General features: G+C 44.8%; 1 protein-coding gene across 1 annotated transcript; it reads left to right on the top strand.

Annotated features, from left to right (window-relative positions):
- Positions 1-431: 431 nt before the first annotated feature.
- Positions 432-5,994, top strand: LOC307230647 (odorant receptor 131-2-like; the record flags this gene model as incomplete). Its single annotated transcript, XM_080001083.1, has 5 exons — positions 432-628; positions 2,156-2,294; positions 3,719-4,144; positions 5,068-5,294; positions 5,508-5,994. The coding sequence occupies 5 exons, from the start codon at positions 432-434 to the stop codon at positions 5,992-5,994; spliced, it is 1,476 nt and encodes a 491-aa protein (XP_079857209.1).
- Positions 5,995-17,483: the final 11,489 nt, after the last annotated feature.

Raw genomic sequence — 17,483 nt, 5'->3', positions numbered from 1 at the left:
CCCGCCCTTATGGGGACCCCGTTTGAAAACAAACCCAATAGCCAAACCTAACCACCTGGCCTGTTTCTACCTATAATACTTACCTCTCTATACCAAATTTATAGCACTCACCTGCAATACCTTATTTAATAAGAAATAGAAGATTGCAAAACTGTCTTAAATCTTGTTGAAATGTGTCTTAAGAAGGTCTTCAAAAGTATTCAATTTAACACTGCAGACAAGCTGCAGACTGGTGCAACAAGCCTTAATGTGTAAACTTTCACTAGATAAAACTTTAAAATGTGTGACTGGCATTCTAGATTCTATGCTTCTCAGCTTATTACATCTCCGGGTAGTTTTTCAAAGCAAGGCCTTGACCCGACCAAAATTTTCATGTTATTCACATATATGCGTACACTGTGTCTCCATCGGATGACAGGGAGACCAGGGCGATGTCGCTGAATTCCACCTCCTCTCATGTCCTGGACCTGCTTATAGGGAACAGCAGCTCCCCTCTGACAGGGGGCGTTGTCATCACCTCTAAGGACAGCTTTACCAATGCACTGACCAAGAACATCGTGGCCATGCTGGTGTGGCTGACTCTGAGTGTGGTCAATGGAAGCATGGTCCACACCTTTCTGCGACACAGGTACACACCCATATACAAAGGCACACACGTGCTGTGTTCCCAGTGTGGGGTCCGGGGACCCCCAACGGTCCTTCAACAGGTTTCATGCAAAATGATTACTAGTTTGACTTCACTGTTATTTAATTTCCAAGTTGTCAGCACCATCAGAGAATGTCCAGTAATGGTTGTTTGGATCTTACTTTCACTGTTATCCACCAAACTAGAAAGACACTATCATATCTGGCAAAAAAAGATTGGATAGAAGAGAATTTGACAGGATTCAAATTGAGGGTCTTTGTTATTGAAAAAGTTGAGAAACACTGATCTCGAGGACTGAGTAGGCTCTCAACCATTTAGCAGGGTGTACCACATCCTTTTTAAAATAATTCACAACAGCTTTTTCCAAGAATAAATTCAAGATGTTTATTTATCACATAATGTGATATCACATATCACATACATATACTGTACATACAAGCATACATTTATGCAGTGAAATGTCATAACAATGCAACATAAATTGTATAAAATGAGAGTAAAAAGGTAATATACTAAGTTGGGACACAAATAAGAAATGAGAGGAATAGACTATTATGTATATACATTTATGTGCAGTAGCATCTTTGGAGCTAAGGGTACTCGTAAGTGTACTAACCCGTTGAGACCCTTATTAGAATGCGAGGATCGTAATTAGGACAATATAACTTACCCCTTGGACCCTAATTAGGACATTTGAACTGGACACATGGACCCATATTAGGAAGCAAGAACAAGACATTTTGTCCCTTACTGGGATGCGAGAACTGGACACTTGAACCCTTATTAGGGCCCTAGAACTGGATACTTTGACCTTTCTTAGAACCCTAGAACTGGACATTTGGACCCTTATTTTGACACAAAACGGGACACTTTGACCTTTCTTAGGATCCTAGAACATGACAATTCGACCCTTATTGGGACCTTAGAACTGGACACTTGAACCCTTATTAGGGCCCTAGAACTGGGTACTTTGACCTTTCTTAGGACCCTAGAACTGGGCAATCGGACCCTTATTTTGACCCAGAACTGGACACTTTGACCTTTCTTAGTACCCTAGAACATGACAATTCAACCCTTGTTGGGAACTTAGAACTGGACACTTGAACCCTTATTGGGACACTACAACTGGACACTTGAACCCTTTTTGGGACACTAGACCTGGACACTTGAACCCTTATAAGCGCCCTAGAACTGGACACTTTGACCTTTATTAGGACCAACTCTCATTTTGAAGCAAGGACTCTTATTTGAACCCTGGCATCCTGCTTAGCACACTCATAAGGAAACTAGGACCCTCATCAGGCCCCCTGGGCACTTACCAAGGCACTGTTTGAATTCTTGTCATTCCTGTTTTATTATCATTAAATTATTGCTTTATCATCATGTACAGGTTGTCTTGCGAGTGGTGGTGAATTTAATGCTGCAAACAGAGACCACCTGCACTTTCAGTTGCATTTCCCTGTGTAAACACAGATCATGGTGGTGATTACAGTATTCCTATCATCTCAGCGTCTTCTATGAGGACCCTCGCTACATCATGTTCATCTACATGGTGATAAACGATGCCCTCCAGCTCACCCTGGTCACAGCACTCTACGTGGTCAGTTACATCTTCAGGCAGATCCACGCCTCCGTCTGCTGCCTCCTGGTAGGCCACTTTCAACAACCACCAACGTGATATGGTCCACAATCTCATAAAGATGCCTTGAAATGTTTCTATTAATTTTTGTCTTTCGGGGCCTGCATGGTCTTCGCTGCTGGGTTCTACATGAGTGGCGTGGTTCTATGTCTTATCTTATGTTGCTCAACTGCCACAATGTGAATCTTTTGATAAGGAGGTTTACTTTTTACATTTGTAGTTTTTCATCAATTTTGGGCATAATTCTTCTCATTAGATGTACTGTACATGACAGATTTTTTATCTTTAGGTTCATCTTCCTGGTTTTCTGTCAGGTTTATTTAATCAGATATTGTTTGTGTTTTTCACATTTATGGGTAATTTGTAATAATGCTTTTTTTCCATTGATTTTCTGTTATTTCTGATCATTAGATTTGGCTTAAATTGACATATTGTGTACTGATGTCTACTGTACCAGTCTATGATATTTGTTGTTGTTGTTGATTTAATTTATTTGACGCTTGTATATTAGTAGTTAACTCTGAATCTGTTCTGTCGGAGAGAACTATTTGTAAAACAGTTCCTAATTATTAAAAAAAAACAATAATTAAGTCACACTCAAGTGAATCAGGTTTCCTCTTATCCAATGATAAAATATGAATTGACCTCTTCCTGTCCGTTCCCATACGTTAAAGCGCCACCTGGTGTTGGGCTTACCTAAGAGATTTTTATTTGGGTCAGGGGTCGGGCAACCTGGGGCTCTTAATCCCCTCCCCAGTGGCTCCCTGGCACTTGCAAATATGAAAGATTATACAAAGATTTTCCATTATAATAATTTTTAATTTTTTTACATTCCTCAATCTGAAATTGATTTCTAATAATAATCAAAAATCGGAAACTGAAACCAAAAATAGAAGGTAAGTGTAGCAGTTTCTCCTACCACACGCCACCAAGTATTGTTTTCAGCATCCTTCGGCCCGGAGACACGGGTGGGGGGGTTGAGATGGGGGGTTGTAAACACCAGTTTATTGAAGAGAGTGGGCTGGTTGGAATTAGCCCAGGAGCAGAAAGACATGTCATGACACAAGCTCCACTATCCTGAATGTGTGTGGGGATGTGTTTTTTTTTTTACTGCTGCTCATTAGACCAACCAACGAGCAACAGGTGTGCAGCCACTCTCACCCGGGTCCCTAATTACCTAGAACCAAGTCAGGTGTGGATGCTCAAACCACACCATCCCCACACCAAGTGTGCGTGGGTGTTATTTGATGCCTTCAATTAATGTAGAAGGCATACCTTATTAAGGCATCAACATGTTTTGCATGTTGTGTGTGAAATGTGCTATATAAATAAAATAGAGGTTGTTATTATTATTATTATTATTATTATTATTATTATTATTATTATTATTATATGTGTGTGTGTGTGTGTGTGGGTGTGTGTCCTCCCTCCAGATCATGACGGCCGTCCTGACCACGCGCTCTACGCCGCTGATCTTGGCTGGCATGGCACTGGAGCGCTACCTCTCCATCTGCTTCCCATTGCATTATGGGCACATGTGCACAGCGCCGCGCACCTTCCTGCTCATACTCCTCATCTTCGTGCTCGCCGCCACACCGCCGCTCACTGACCTCTTTGTGGCGCTGGCCCGCGAGCCGCGGCGCTTCTTCCACTCGCCCATCTTCTGCGACCACTCGTTGCTGTTCCGTGACCGCTCCATCTACTTCAAGAACTGCATGTTCGATGGCATCTACCTGTCCTGCGTGGCGCTCACGCTGCTCTACACCTACTGCAAGATCATGCTGACCGCCCGCGCCGCCTCCAACGGACTGGCCTCGGTCAACAGGGCACGGAACACTGTGCTGCTGCACGGGGCCCAGGTCAGTGCCGCTGCAGGAGTTAAATTCTTAATATATATCTATTGGTGCAACACTTAGGGATTATAACTGCAGCCAAAAAACAAATGTTTAGTTCATATAACTCCTATTCACATACTCATAGAACTGAAAGGCGTCCTTTTCTTTGAAAGCACGTTGCTTTTATTCACATTATGCCATCCTTACACATTTGAGGTGATATTTTAAATAGTGGATATGTACAGTCAGTGTACACAACATTTCAACTGAGTGTGTAAATCAAAAATGAGAAACCTCTACCTTACTTAAAACTATTGTGTGGCAGTTTTGCCTACTATACACCACCCAAGTGGTGTTTCAGGGACCTCCATGACAGAGACACAGAAGACGGGGGTTGTAGACACACCAGTTTATTGTAGAGAGTGGGACAGCTGGAATTAGCCCAGGAGCAGATAGACAGTGTGTGTGGGGATCAGGGTTTTACCTGTTGCTCGTTAGACCAACCAACGAGTAACATATATGCAGCCACTCTGACCCCAATTACCAATTAACAATTATTAGATCCAGGTCAGGTGTGGCTGCTCAAACCATACCATCCCCACACCACATTACAATGAAAATCTTTCAGTGTTTAAGTTTGTACACCGTAAAAAATTCAACACCGCCTTTAAATTGTACAAGTAAATGGATTGGAGTTAAATTAACTAAACCTTTGTACTTTGGCTGCACAGTTAAATTTTCTACGTTTTGCAATATTATTTTTTTTTCAACTAACATTGACTAGTTTTTCATGAACAACTTTTAGTTGTAGACAGTAAAATTGTTTTTTATATTTTTTTAATTCAAAGTGACTTTTTTTTTTTTTTATAGTGTAGAATAGGTTCACTAGTATATAAGGAGCCTGTGTGTGTGTGTGTGTGTGTGTGTGTGTGCGCGCGCGCTCCCAGCTCCTGCTGTGCATGCTGGCCTTTGTGGTTCCGTCGCTGCAGGCCGCCCTCATCTCCCTCTTCCCTCGCCTGGGCCTGGAGATCCGCTACATCTTCTTCCTGCTCGTCTACATCATCCCTCGCTTCCTCAGCCCCATCATCTACGGCTTCAGGGACGAGAGGTTCCGCAGGTACTGGGCCCGCTACCTAGCCTGCCGGACCCCCACTGGAGCCCTGAGGGTCCGGCCGTTCAAGGTCAAAGTAACTGCATTAAGATAAGTAACTGCGTCAAGGTCGAGGACTGCCCCCTCTCAATCACTGAGGCTGATGTTTGTCGATCCTTCTTACGGATAAACCCACACAAGGGGGCTGATCCTGAGGGAATTCCTTGACGTTTCTTAAGGTGCCCACCAGCTAGCGTGGGAATTCATAAACATATTTCACCTCTCCCTTTCCCTCAGGACTGTCCCCACCTGCTTCAAATCCACTACCATCCTCACCAATCCCAAACAGCCTAATGTGACCAGTCTCAATGACTGCCGCCTTATTGCGCCTTATTATTTCACTCCCATAGCTAGCAAGTGTTTTGAGAGGCTGGTTAAATCCCTCATCTGCCCCATGAGCCAAGCCACAGAGGATGCCATCGCCCATGTCCTACACACCGCCCTCTCCAACTTGGAAGGGAGGGACACCTATGTGAGGATGCTGTTCGTGGGCTACGGTTCAGCATTTAATACCATAGTGCAGTCCAAGCTCGTCAGTAAGCTCAAGGATCTGGGCCTGAACACAGCACTGTGTGACTGGATCCTGGACTTTCTGTCAGACTGCCTCCAGGTGGTGACATCTTCTCCACTGACTCTCAACATAGGAGCGTCACAGGGCTGTGTCCTCAGGACGCTCCTGCATTCCCTTTACACTGTGCCTCAGGAAGTCCCTGGGGGTCATTAAGGACCCAGCACACCCACACAACAGCTTGTTGTTCTCCCTGCTTCCCTCAAGGCGGAGAGGATTCTCAAAACAATACACACACACACACACACACACACATACACACACACAGCAATCTAACCATCGGTTCAACACCTGGCTATTGATTGTATTTGCACCATTTTACTGCATTTTATATTTATTGCTTCTATAGCCTTTATTGATTTTACACATTTTATTGTTGTTATACCTTATTAAGTTTAATTTTATGTTTTTATAATCATATGCATTGGAGCCTACAAACCATTCATTTAATTTGAATTTCACATGAGTGTATTTATACAATCTGAGTTACAATAAACATCGTGAATCATGTTTAACTATCGCCGAGGTGTACTGACTACATTTGCTTTTGACTCTGACCTTCACCTACCTGTTATGTTATTGTGCCAAATCTGCCCCTCATCAAATTCAAGACAAAAGTTACATGTGTAACATACTAAAATCATGCCAGCAAATTAAAAGAACATCCATCCAAGACACATCCACATTGCACTGCTGCCTCACAGCAAGAAGGTCCTGGGTTCGATTCCCGCCTGGGGCGCTGTTGGCACCGTGCTCTGGCGGGTTATCTCCCAAATAGGAGCCTTTCTGTGTGGAGTTTGCATGTTCTCCCTGGGCTCACATGGGGTTTCCTCCACCTCACGTCAGTAAAGACCCCCCTCAAAAACATGCACACATCATCGTCTGACCAGCGATGGACACTTATCACCTGGCTGTGGCCCCGGAGGAAGGACAAGCCAGGATGGGTTAAATGCAGAGGAACCATTTCGCCGGCCACCATCCAAAGCATGTGGTGTGTTGTGTGACAAATAAAGACTGTTTCTTCTTCTTTTCTTTCTCAAAAAAACATCCACATTATGACCAGTTTGATGAATAATTACTGCATATTGTCTACTTCGTAATGAAGAAAGAGTGGTGGAATATCAAGGAAAAACCTGTCCGATGTGGACAAAAAACCTGAAATACCTGGTCTTGTGTAGTTTGTAAGTTTGTTAGCTAGTTTCAAGTTTGTAATGACCAGTTACATGAGGATCATTTCAAATAATTACATATTGAGGATGAAATCTAGCCACTGGGGGTGCACAAGCCAGTGTATCATCAGTGCCGTTCCCAAGCCCGGATGAATAGAGAGGGTTGCGTCAGGAAGGGCATCCGGAATAAAAACTATGCCAAATCAAACCTGCGGACAACAAATCAGATTTCCATACCAGATCAGTCGAGGCCCGGGTTAACAACGACCGCCACTGGTGCCGTTAGCCAACAGGGTGCCCGTGGAAATTGTGCTGCTGTTGGCCGAAGAAGAAGAAGAGGCGGAAGGCATGTCCGGAGACAACAGAAGAGGAAGAAGGGTAGAAGAGTAGAGTTGAGAGTAAGAACTTTGCATGTTGGCACTATGAAGGGTAAAGAGAGAGAGCTGGCTGACATGATGGAGAGAAGGAAGGTAGATGTACTATGTGTACAAGAGACAAAGTGGAAGGGGAGTAAGGCCAGGAGTATTGTAGCCAGGTTCAAACTGTTCTACCATGGAGTGGATGGCAGGAGAAATGGGGTTGGGGTCTTGAAGGAAAAATATGTCAAGAGTGTTTTGGAGGTGACGAGAGTGTCAGACAGAGTTCTGAGCATGAAGCTGGAAATTGATGGGGTGATAATGAATGTGGTCAGTGCATATGTTCCCCAAGTTGGGTGTGAGATGAAAGAGAAAAAATAATTATTTTGTGAGTTGGATGTAGTGGTGGAGAGCATCCCCAAGCGAGAGTGGTTATTGGAGCATTGGATCTCAATGGGCATGTTGGCGAAGGGATCAGAGCTGACGAGAAGGTGATGGGTAGGTATGGTGTCATGGAGAGGAATGTGGAAGGACAAATGGTGGTAGATTTGGACAAAAGGATGGAATTGGCTGTTATAGTACATATTTCAAGAAGAGGGAGGAACACAGGGTGACATTCAAGAGTAGAGGAAGGTACACACAGGTGGACAACATCATATGCAGGAGGTGCAATCTGAAAGAGATTAGTGAATGCAAAGTGGTGGTAGGGGAGAGTGTTGCTCGGCAGCATCAGATGGTGGTCTGTAGGATGACTCTGGAGGATGTCATCCTAGGTCTAGGTCTGTAGGATGACTCTGGAGGCCAAGATGAGGAAGAGAGTGAAAGAAGAGCCAAAGATAAAATGGTGGAAGTTGAAAAAGGAGGAGTGTTGCATGCAATTTAGGGAAGAGGTAAGGCAAGCAATAGGTGGGAATGAACGGTTACCAGATGACTGGGAAACTTCTGCAGAAGTGGTGAGGGAGACGGCTAAGATGGTACTCTGTGTATCATGCGGGAAGATGAAGGAAGACAAGGACTTTTGGTGGAATGAGGAAGTACAGGAGAGCATAGAGCAGAAGAGGTTGGCGAGGAAGAAATGGGATAGTCAGAGAGATGAAGAAAGTAGACAGGAGTACAAGCTGATGCGGCGCAAGGCGAAGAGGGAAGTGGCAAAGGCAAAGAAAAATGCATACAATGAGTTGTATGAGAGGTTGGACAGTAAGGAAGGAGAAAAGGACTTGTACTGATTGGCAAGACAAAGGGACCAAGCTGGGAAGGATGTACAGCAGATTAGGGTAATGAAGGATAATAATGGGAATGTGCTGACTAGTGAGGAGAGTGTGTTGAGAAGGTGGAAGGAGTACTTTGGGGAGTTGATGAATGAAGAAAATGAGTGGCAGAGAAGAGTGGATGATGTGGGGATAGTGGATCAAGAAGTGCAGCAAATTAGCAAGGATGAGGTGAGAACAGCATTAAAGAAGATGAAGAGTGGAAAGGCAGTTGGACCAGATGACATACCTGGGGAAGCATGGAAATGTCTAGGTGAGATGGCCGTGGTGTTCCTAACAAGACTGTTTAACACCATCCTGGAAAGGGAGAGGATGTGTACTGGAAGTGTATTGGTACCCATCTTCAAGAATAAGGGAGACGTACAGAGCTGTAGTAACTACAGGAGAATAAAGTTGATCAGCCACAGCATGAAGCTATGGGAAACGATAGTGGAGGCTAGGTTAAGAGGATTCAAGATTCAAGATTCAAGATTTTTATTTGTCACATACATATACATACTTTCATACATATATGCAGTGAAATGTAATGCAACGCACCCGGAGATAGCACACAATATGTCCTAGGAAAAAAATTAAAAGTAGAAAATTTCTTTCTAATAGACCGACTAACTGACTCCTAAAACGTAATACAGTAAGTTGAATACTTATAGAATAAGATAAAAATATATAGAATAAAATACAATAAAAATAAATTGAAATAAAATGGAATAGATAGAAGGAATATGCCTATGTATATACAGATATGTGCATTAAAGTGGCATGTGAATTAAAGTGGCATGTGAATGTGAATAGAGTGAGGTAGTGTTTGGGATAATACAGCACAGTATCCCCACAGTACGGCGCAGCAATACGGCATCACGAACAACCCTGAACAGTGACACAGTATGCGGTACAGTATGCTACATACAGTATAGTAGGTAGTGGAGCCTAGTGTATGGCTCAGTTAGGACCCCTGGTGAGGTCAGCATTGACAGTTCTTATGGATGCGGGAAAAAACTCCGTCTCAGACTCTCTGTTCTCGCTGTGTGACTGCGGAGGCGCTTGCCTGACCGCAGCAGCTGAAACAGTCTGTTGTTGGGGTGATGAGGATCCATCATGATCCTGCGGGCTCTGCTACTACACCTCCTGGTGTATAGCTCCTGCAAGGGGGGGAGGGTAGTTCCAGTGGTACGTTCAGCTGAACGCACCACCCTCTGCAGGGCCCGCCTGTCCTGGGCAGTACAGTTCCCAAACCAGGCAGTGATGTTGCCTGTCAGGATGCTCTCCACTGCTCCAGAGTGGAAGGACTTGAGGATCCTCACCGAGACCCGGAATTTCCTCAGCTGCCTGAGGTGGTAGAGACGCTGCCTCGCCTTTCTCACCAGAGTGTCTGTGTGTACAGTCCATGTTAAGTCCTCTGTGATGTGGACTCCCAGATATCTGAAGCTGCTCACCCTATCGACAGAAGCCCCATTAATCCACAAGGGCGCGTGCGTCCTCCATTGTGATCCACGCCTAAACTCCACAATCAGCTCCTTGGTTTTGCTGACGTTCAGGTGTAGGCTGTTCTCCTGGCACCAGAGTGACAGGTCAGCCACCTCCTCGCGCTAGGCCTTCTCATCGCAGTCGGTGATCAGGCCCACGACCACGGTGTCGTCAGCAAACTTGATGATGGTGTTGGAGCTGGACCTGGCCACACAGTCATGTGTGTACAGGGAGTACAGTAGGGGGCTGAGGACGCAGCCCTGGTGGGATCCTGTGAGGTGAGGGAGCTGGACATGTACTTCCCCACCTTGACCACCTGGGGGCGGCCTGTGAGGAAGTCCAGGATCCAGGAGCACAGCGGACCATTCAATCCGAGCTCCATCAGCTTGACAGCCAGTCTAGTGGGGACTATGGTGTTGAAAGCTGAACTATAATCGATGAACAGCATTCTCACATAGGCCCCCTTCTGGCCATCCAGGTGCGTGGTGTGCAGTACCTGGGAGACCGCGTCATCCGTGGATCTGTTTTGCCGGTACGCGAACTGCAACGGGTCCAAGGTGCGGGTCAGGGAGGCGCAGATGTAATCCTTAATCAGCCTCTCGAAACACTTCATGACCACCGAGGTGAGGGCCACCGGACGGTAGTCATTCAGGCAGGTTGGAGAGGCGATCTTCGGGACAGGAACGACGGTGGACCTCTTGAAACAGGACGGGACCACTGATTCAGCCAGGGAGATGTTGAATATTGTGATGAACACCGGAGCTAGCTGGTTAGCACAGGTCTTCAGTACTCGCCCAGATATGCCATCTGGGCCCGCAGCTTTCTTGGTGTTCACCCGCATCAAAGCCCTCCTGACCTCGTGCACGGACACTGAGAGTGCGCGCTCATCCCCAGCGGTGTAACTCCAATTAGCTGGCGAGCTAGCGGTGTTGCTGCCAGACTCGAACCGCGCATAAAAGGAGTTCAGTTGGTTGGCCAGGGAGGCGTCCACACTCGTTGCTGGGGAGGAGCTGCTCTTGTAGTTTGTTATTGTTCGCAGCCCCTCCCACAAGCGTCTTGTGTCCCCCCGCTCCATCTGTAGCTCCACGGTCTCTCTGTACGCCCGTTTAGCGTCCCTCACCGCCCTCCGCAGATTGTACGACGCTGCTTTGTAATTGTCCATATTACCAGATACAAGACCGTCGTTGTAAGCGGCGTGCGAGCATTCAGAGCACAGCGGATGGATTTATCAACCCACGGTTTCTGGTTTGGAAATATCCGAACTTTCACCGTGGGAACGATTTCATCCGCTAGCGTAGCCACAAAACTTACTACAACCTCCGTAAACTTGCTGACGTCACTTGAACTTGTTTGGAACATGTCCCAGTCTACGTCAGTCAGAGTGTCCTGAAGCGCAGCCTCCGATTGGTCCGTCCACCGCTTCACCTCCCTCGTCATCACCAGATCCCGCGCGATCAGAGGCCTGTAAACAGGAAGCAGCGAGATCGCGCCGTGATCTGATTTCCCGAAAGCAGGGAGCGAGACGGGCTTGTATCTGTTCTTGTACGGTGTGTAACAATGGTCCAGAGTTCTGTCTCCCCTGGTGGCACACGTGATGTGTTGGTGGAAATTAGGCAGAACTTTTTTCAGGTTGGCCCTCTTAAAGTCCCCAGTCACCACCACAGCCGCGTCTGGATGTCTGTTCTGAAATCCGCACAACACATCGTACAGAACCGACAGAGCTGCGTCGGTGTCCGCTTGCGGTGGGATATAAACGGCTGTAATGATGACCGTGATGAATTCCCGGGGGAGATAAAATGGACGGCATAGTATGGTCAGCTGTTCCAGGATCGGCGAGCAGGAGTGGGGGAGGAATTTGGTGTTGTTGGCGTTACACCAGCGGTTGTTTACCATTAGGCAGACGCCTCCACCTTTGGATTTCCCCGACTCTCCCGTTCTGTCGCCGCAGAACACGGAGAAGGCCTCGGCTGGACGTATGGCTTCATCCGGCACCAGTGGGGTCAGCCATGTTTCCGTCAGGCAGAGGACGCAACAGTTCCTCGTGTCTCGCTGGAATTTAATCCTCGCTCGAAGTTCATCCATCTTGTTCTCCAGGGACTGGACGTTAGCAAGAAGGATGCTTGGCAGAGGTGGACGGTAAGGTTGCGTCCTCATTCTGACCCGAATGCCGCCTCGTTTACCTCGGTGCTTCCTCCGTGGGCCCGCTCGTGGAACAGCGGCTCCATTCTTGTTGTTGTTCTTGTTGTTGAGAGTGTTCCCGCGTAGGATTTCCGCCGGCCACTCTGCTCCCACGGATAAAAAGTCCCAAAGTTGTTTGTTTATGGAAATTTTTATAACCATGAGTGCATCGCGGTCGTATGAGTTTACTGTTGATGTTTTTTTGGCGGACATTATGATAAAAAAAGGAAAAAAATACTAAAAAAGTAAGAGAGTAACCGGAGCGCTGGCGCAGGCGACCGCTAGGGGCGGCGCCACTATCGCCACGGAGAGGTGGGTATCAGCGAGCAGCAGTATGGTTTCATGCCAGGAAGGAGTACTACAGATGCAATGTTTGCTTTAAGAATGCTGATGGAAAAGTACAGGGAAGGCCAGAGGGAGTTGCACTGCGTCTTTGTGGATTTAGAGAAAGCATATGATAGGGTGCAGAGAGAGGAAGTGTGGAATTGCATGAGGAAGTCGGGGGTGGCAGAGAAGTACGTAAGAGTGGTACAGGATATGTATGAGGGCAGTCAGACAGTAGTAAGGTGTGCAGTAGGCGTGACAAAGGCATTCAAAGTGGAGGTGGGATTGCATCAAGGATCAGCTCTGAGCCCTTTCTTGTTTGCAATGGTGATGGACAGATTAACAGATTAAATCAGGCAGGAGTCTCCATGCACTATGATGTTTGTGGATGACGTTGTGATCTGTAGCGAGAGTAGGGAGCAGGTTAAGGAGAGCCTGGAGAAGTGGAGGCATGCCTTAGAGAGAAGAGGAATGATGGTCAGCAGGAGTAAGACAGAATACATGTGCCTGAATGGGAGGGAGGGCGGCGAAAAACTGAGAATGCAAGGAGTGGAGGTGGAGAAGGCGGATGAGTTCAAGTACTTGGGGTCGACAATCCAAAGCAGCGGAGAGTGTGGTAGAGAAGTGAAGAAGAGAGTACAGGCAGCGTGGAGTGGGTGGAGAAGAGTGTCCGGAGTGATAAGAGTTACATTGGAAGAAGGATGCTGAGGACAAGCTGCCAGACAAGAGGAAAAGAGGAAGCCAAAGAGAAGCTTTATGGATGTGGTGAGGGAGGACATGCAGGCGGTTAATGTAAGGGGGGAAGATGCACAGAACAGAAGGTATTGGAGGAAGATGATCCGCTGTGGCGACCCCTAACAGGATCAGCCGAAAGAAGTGACTTTCATTGCACAGTCCATTTCTGTCCGAAACAGCATTCATGATTAAACAATGAAACATATTACAAGATTTAAAGGTCACATTAAAGCCACTTTAGGGCACTCCATGCTATAAAATAATTGATAAATAATTGATTTTAGAAACAAAATTTAAAAATTTGACAGTGACTTGCACACAATGGTGTGTCACTAAACGTTGCTGTTCATTTCCACTGGTCACTGCGTTCGTGATCTTGGTCGCTGGGTGTTTACAACATCTACTTTGGTCGCCACGGTGATGTTGATGTGAACAAAGAAGATCATGAAAACCTCCCCCAAAAAAATCAAAAAGAAAAAAGATCCAAAGAAAATCCAGAAGAAAACCAGGATGAAAAACAAGCAAACACAGAAAGCGCAAGAACCAGAAGAAAACCTAATAAATAATTCTTCATCCTGTCTCTGGCTACAGTTTGGCATCACTGTCAATATGCTCCTTGCACAGCAACAAAGGAAGAAAAAAAACAATTACACAGAAGGAAATAAAAATAAAATAAAAATGCACAATGAGCTGCTAACGGGTGACACACAAACTGTATGAACTGACTTGTTTATTAAATCACTCACAAACATGATGTTCAAATCAGAAAACTGACACACACACACACCCACACTCAAATACAGAAGACACAAACACACACACACACACACACACACACACACACACACAAATACAGAAGACACACACACACACACACACACACACACACACACACACACACACACACACACACACACACACACACACACACAAATACAGAAGACACAAACACACACACACACACACACACACACACAAAACACACATGCCCAGAAACACACACAGACACACGTTGCATCCTTCTCCTTTCTCCCTCATTTACTGACATAACTATGACAGGAAGAGGCCACGTGACCCATGGCTGTTCCAGTTTTCCTGTTAACTGTTTTTTCGATAAATGTTGTCGTCTGATGTTCCCATGGTTATCTCTTTCTGTATACATGTTGTGGCTTGGTTCAGTGATTCTCCCCTCTTGGAATAGTGATTAGTTGTTTACAGACCAAAACATGGTTAAGATGGTTCTCCAAAGAGAGGGGATAGTTGGTGGTTCTGTGTAACAAAAAGCTGTGCTCTTATCATCCTACAGGTTGTCCACAGGACAGAGTTGTTGCAGCAGTTCTTGATGCTTAATGAATGAATAAAGGGTTCCATTGCAGGTTGAGAACTTGAACTCCACTTGCAGACTCTGTCCTAGATGCAATGGCACAAATACTGTGTTTTGTAAGTGGATGCTATCCAACCATTGTCCCAAGATTGTACTCAAGGATACCTTGAGGACAATACTCTACCCCATCTTGGACAGGAAGACAAGCTCTGGACCCAACAAGCACAAGTTTCCTTCAAGATGGAGCAGTCTTTCTCTTAGAAGAATTCTATGAATGTGATTCTGAATATCTCGGTCTGGAACTTCACCAAACAAGGAGGCTTAAAAGTGCTAAATAAAGTGATAAAGTGCTGGATTAAACAGTGCAATTTCCAATCTGTACAACGCCTTTCAAAACTTTAAAAAGCTCTCTATGGAAAATACCAAACAGCATTGGAAAAATAATTGTAGATATAAATACCTAATGACGTTTGGGAGGATAGTCTGGAATGTATTCATACGTGTTCCATTAATGTTAGACACTGCTTCATACAATTTGAAATCATACATAAATTGCACTATTCTAAAGTGAAGCTAACACAAACTCTTTCCAGAAATGTCACCTCTATGTGATAGATGTCGCCTAATTGAGGCCAACCCAGCTCACAGCTTTGCACTTTGTCCTAAACTGCACAACTTCTGGACAGAAATGTTTCATTTATTCTCACACATACTTGAGGTGTAAATAGAGCCAGAACAAAACACAGTCGCTTTTTTGTCATTTTCATGCTTTGTACTTTCTCAAACTGCTCCTAGGCCATATATTGCATCGACTTCAAAATCACTGAGTGTCTACAAGACACATTCACGATTAAAATAAATTAAAATATTAGTTTTTTGTCACACGGTGTGGGCGTCATTTTCATGCTCTGTACTTTGGCGGACTCCTCCAATCCGATTTATTGGGTCCCGACAACACTTCGAGAACCCGGTCACCGCTGCTTGCAGCTTTATTTTTTTCTTGTTTTCCATACACATCTTAGTTTTCTTTGCTTATATTCACAATAACAGACAGACATTTTGTTTGACTATCATTAGCTAGTTAGTTGTATGATGTTTCATAAAGTTAAAAACAGAATCAGAATGCCCATAAAATACGATGCTTCTCAATAAAAACATTAAACATAAATGTTCCAACAATATTGAAGTATTAGAATAACAGATTTAAAAAAACGAATTAGTCGAAGACAAGAAATAACAATTACATTTCACAAATAGTAACAATATTTTCTTTGATTAAATTGGATGCGTTCACAGAGTATGACATTTTGTTGAAAGCATGAAAGCAAAACATATTTTATGGCTGTAAGTAGTGAAGGATGCAAATGTTTCTTTGAAGGGAAACCCAAAGCAGAGTAGGAGCAAAAAGAGAAGAGTTGTAAACTAATCCCCTGGTGACAGTACCTCAGCTGACCCCTCTCTGTAACACTTGGATCTCTAGTGTCCATGTTACAATCATATCAACACACAACAGCTTTTATATCCTGGGGAAGCATTACATTGTAAAATAACTTCAATTTTAGGATGGAAATAATATTCAACATTACAAAGAAAACAAGGCAGTGTTTAATTGGCAGTTTGGATGAAATGATGTTCCTTCAGCTGTGATGACCTCGTGGAAATCTTGGACAAGCATACCGTCTGTCTCCAGTGTTACCACGCTGATGTACTTTGAGTTGACACTTCACAAGGGGAGAACAGAGAGACGGCGCTCTCTGGAGTGTGTGGGAAAAAGACAAAACAAAAAGAAAACTATCGATCGTCTCAGTCTCATATTTTCATTTCATACTCGAGAGGTCGCAACGTAAGAACAAAGACAAACTATTCATTGCCTTGGTCTGTTCAGCCTTTTTGAAGCGAGGTAGTTGGAGTGCTGCAAAACATGCAATTCCATTTAGAAAAATTAAGAACTAATGTCATAATGTCCTGTTATCCAACTTTAACATTCCACATCCTCTTTGGGAAGTTTCTCTAATGGGTCCATGATGTGAAAAGGCGCTCAGTGCACCTGGTACCAGTAGTTCAGGCGCCAACATTCTACATAGTGATGCAGTCTCTCTCATCAGTGACTTTTAGAGCAAAGGGTTTTCCCACACTGTTCAGTCATATGACCTCATTCCAGTGTGAAATCGCTGATGTGTTTGAGATTATTAAGGCGACAAAATCTTTTCCCCCACAATGTTCACAGGGGTAAGGTGTCTCTCCTGTGTGCCTACACCAACGTCGTTTTAAATCGTTCCTTGTCGCAAAGCTCCACACACATTTCACAGTGGTAAGGTTTCTCTCCTGTGTGCATAGACTGATGTTGCGATGTCCTAGTTACTGAATCTCTTCCCACACTGTTCACAGCAGTATGGTTTCTCTCCTGTATGAACACACTGATATACTTTAAAATCACGCCTTGTCCTACAGCTCTTTGGACATTGTTCACAATGGTAAGGTTTCTCTCCTGTTTGCATACGCTGATGAATCTTGAGATTGGTTGAGTGACTAAATCGCTTACCACACTGTTGACTGGTATATGGTTTCTCCCCTGTGTGACTATGCTGAAGTTTTCTGTGGTAACCTGAGAGAGAAAGACAAGAGCAAGGCAGAGAGTTGTTGAGTAGATTAAATTCCTTATTGTCATATCTCAGCATACATCGACAATGAAATGTGTCCTCTGCATTTGACTCATCCTAAACTTAGGAGAAGTGGGCAGTTGTAGTGGAGTGCCCGGGGACATTAGAACCCAGGACCTTCTTGCTGCGAGGCCACCATGCCACTATCTAACTTATTGATTTGAAAT

Source organism: Zeus faber (genome assembly GCF_960531495.2).
Source record: "Zeus faber genome assembly, chromosome: 5".
NCBI classification, from domain to species: Eukaryota; Metazoa; Chordata; class Actinopteri; order Zeiformes; family Zeidae; genus Zeus; species Zeus faber.
Note: the sequence above shows the minus strand (reverse complement) of the source record. Positions and strands in the feature narration are given on the sequence as shown.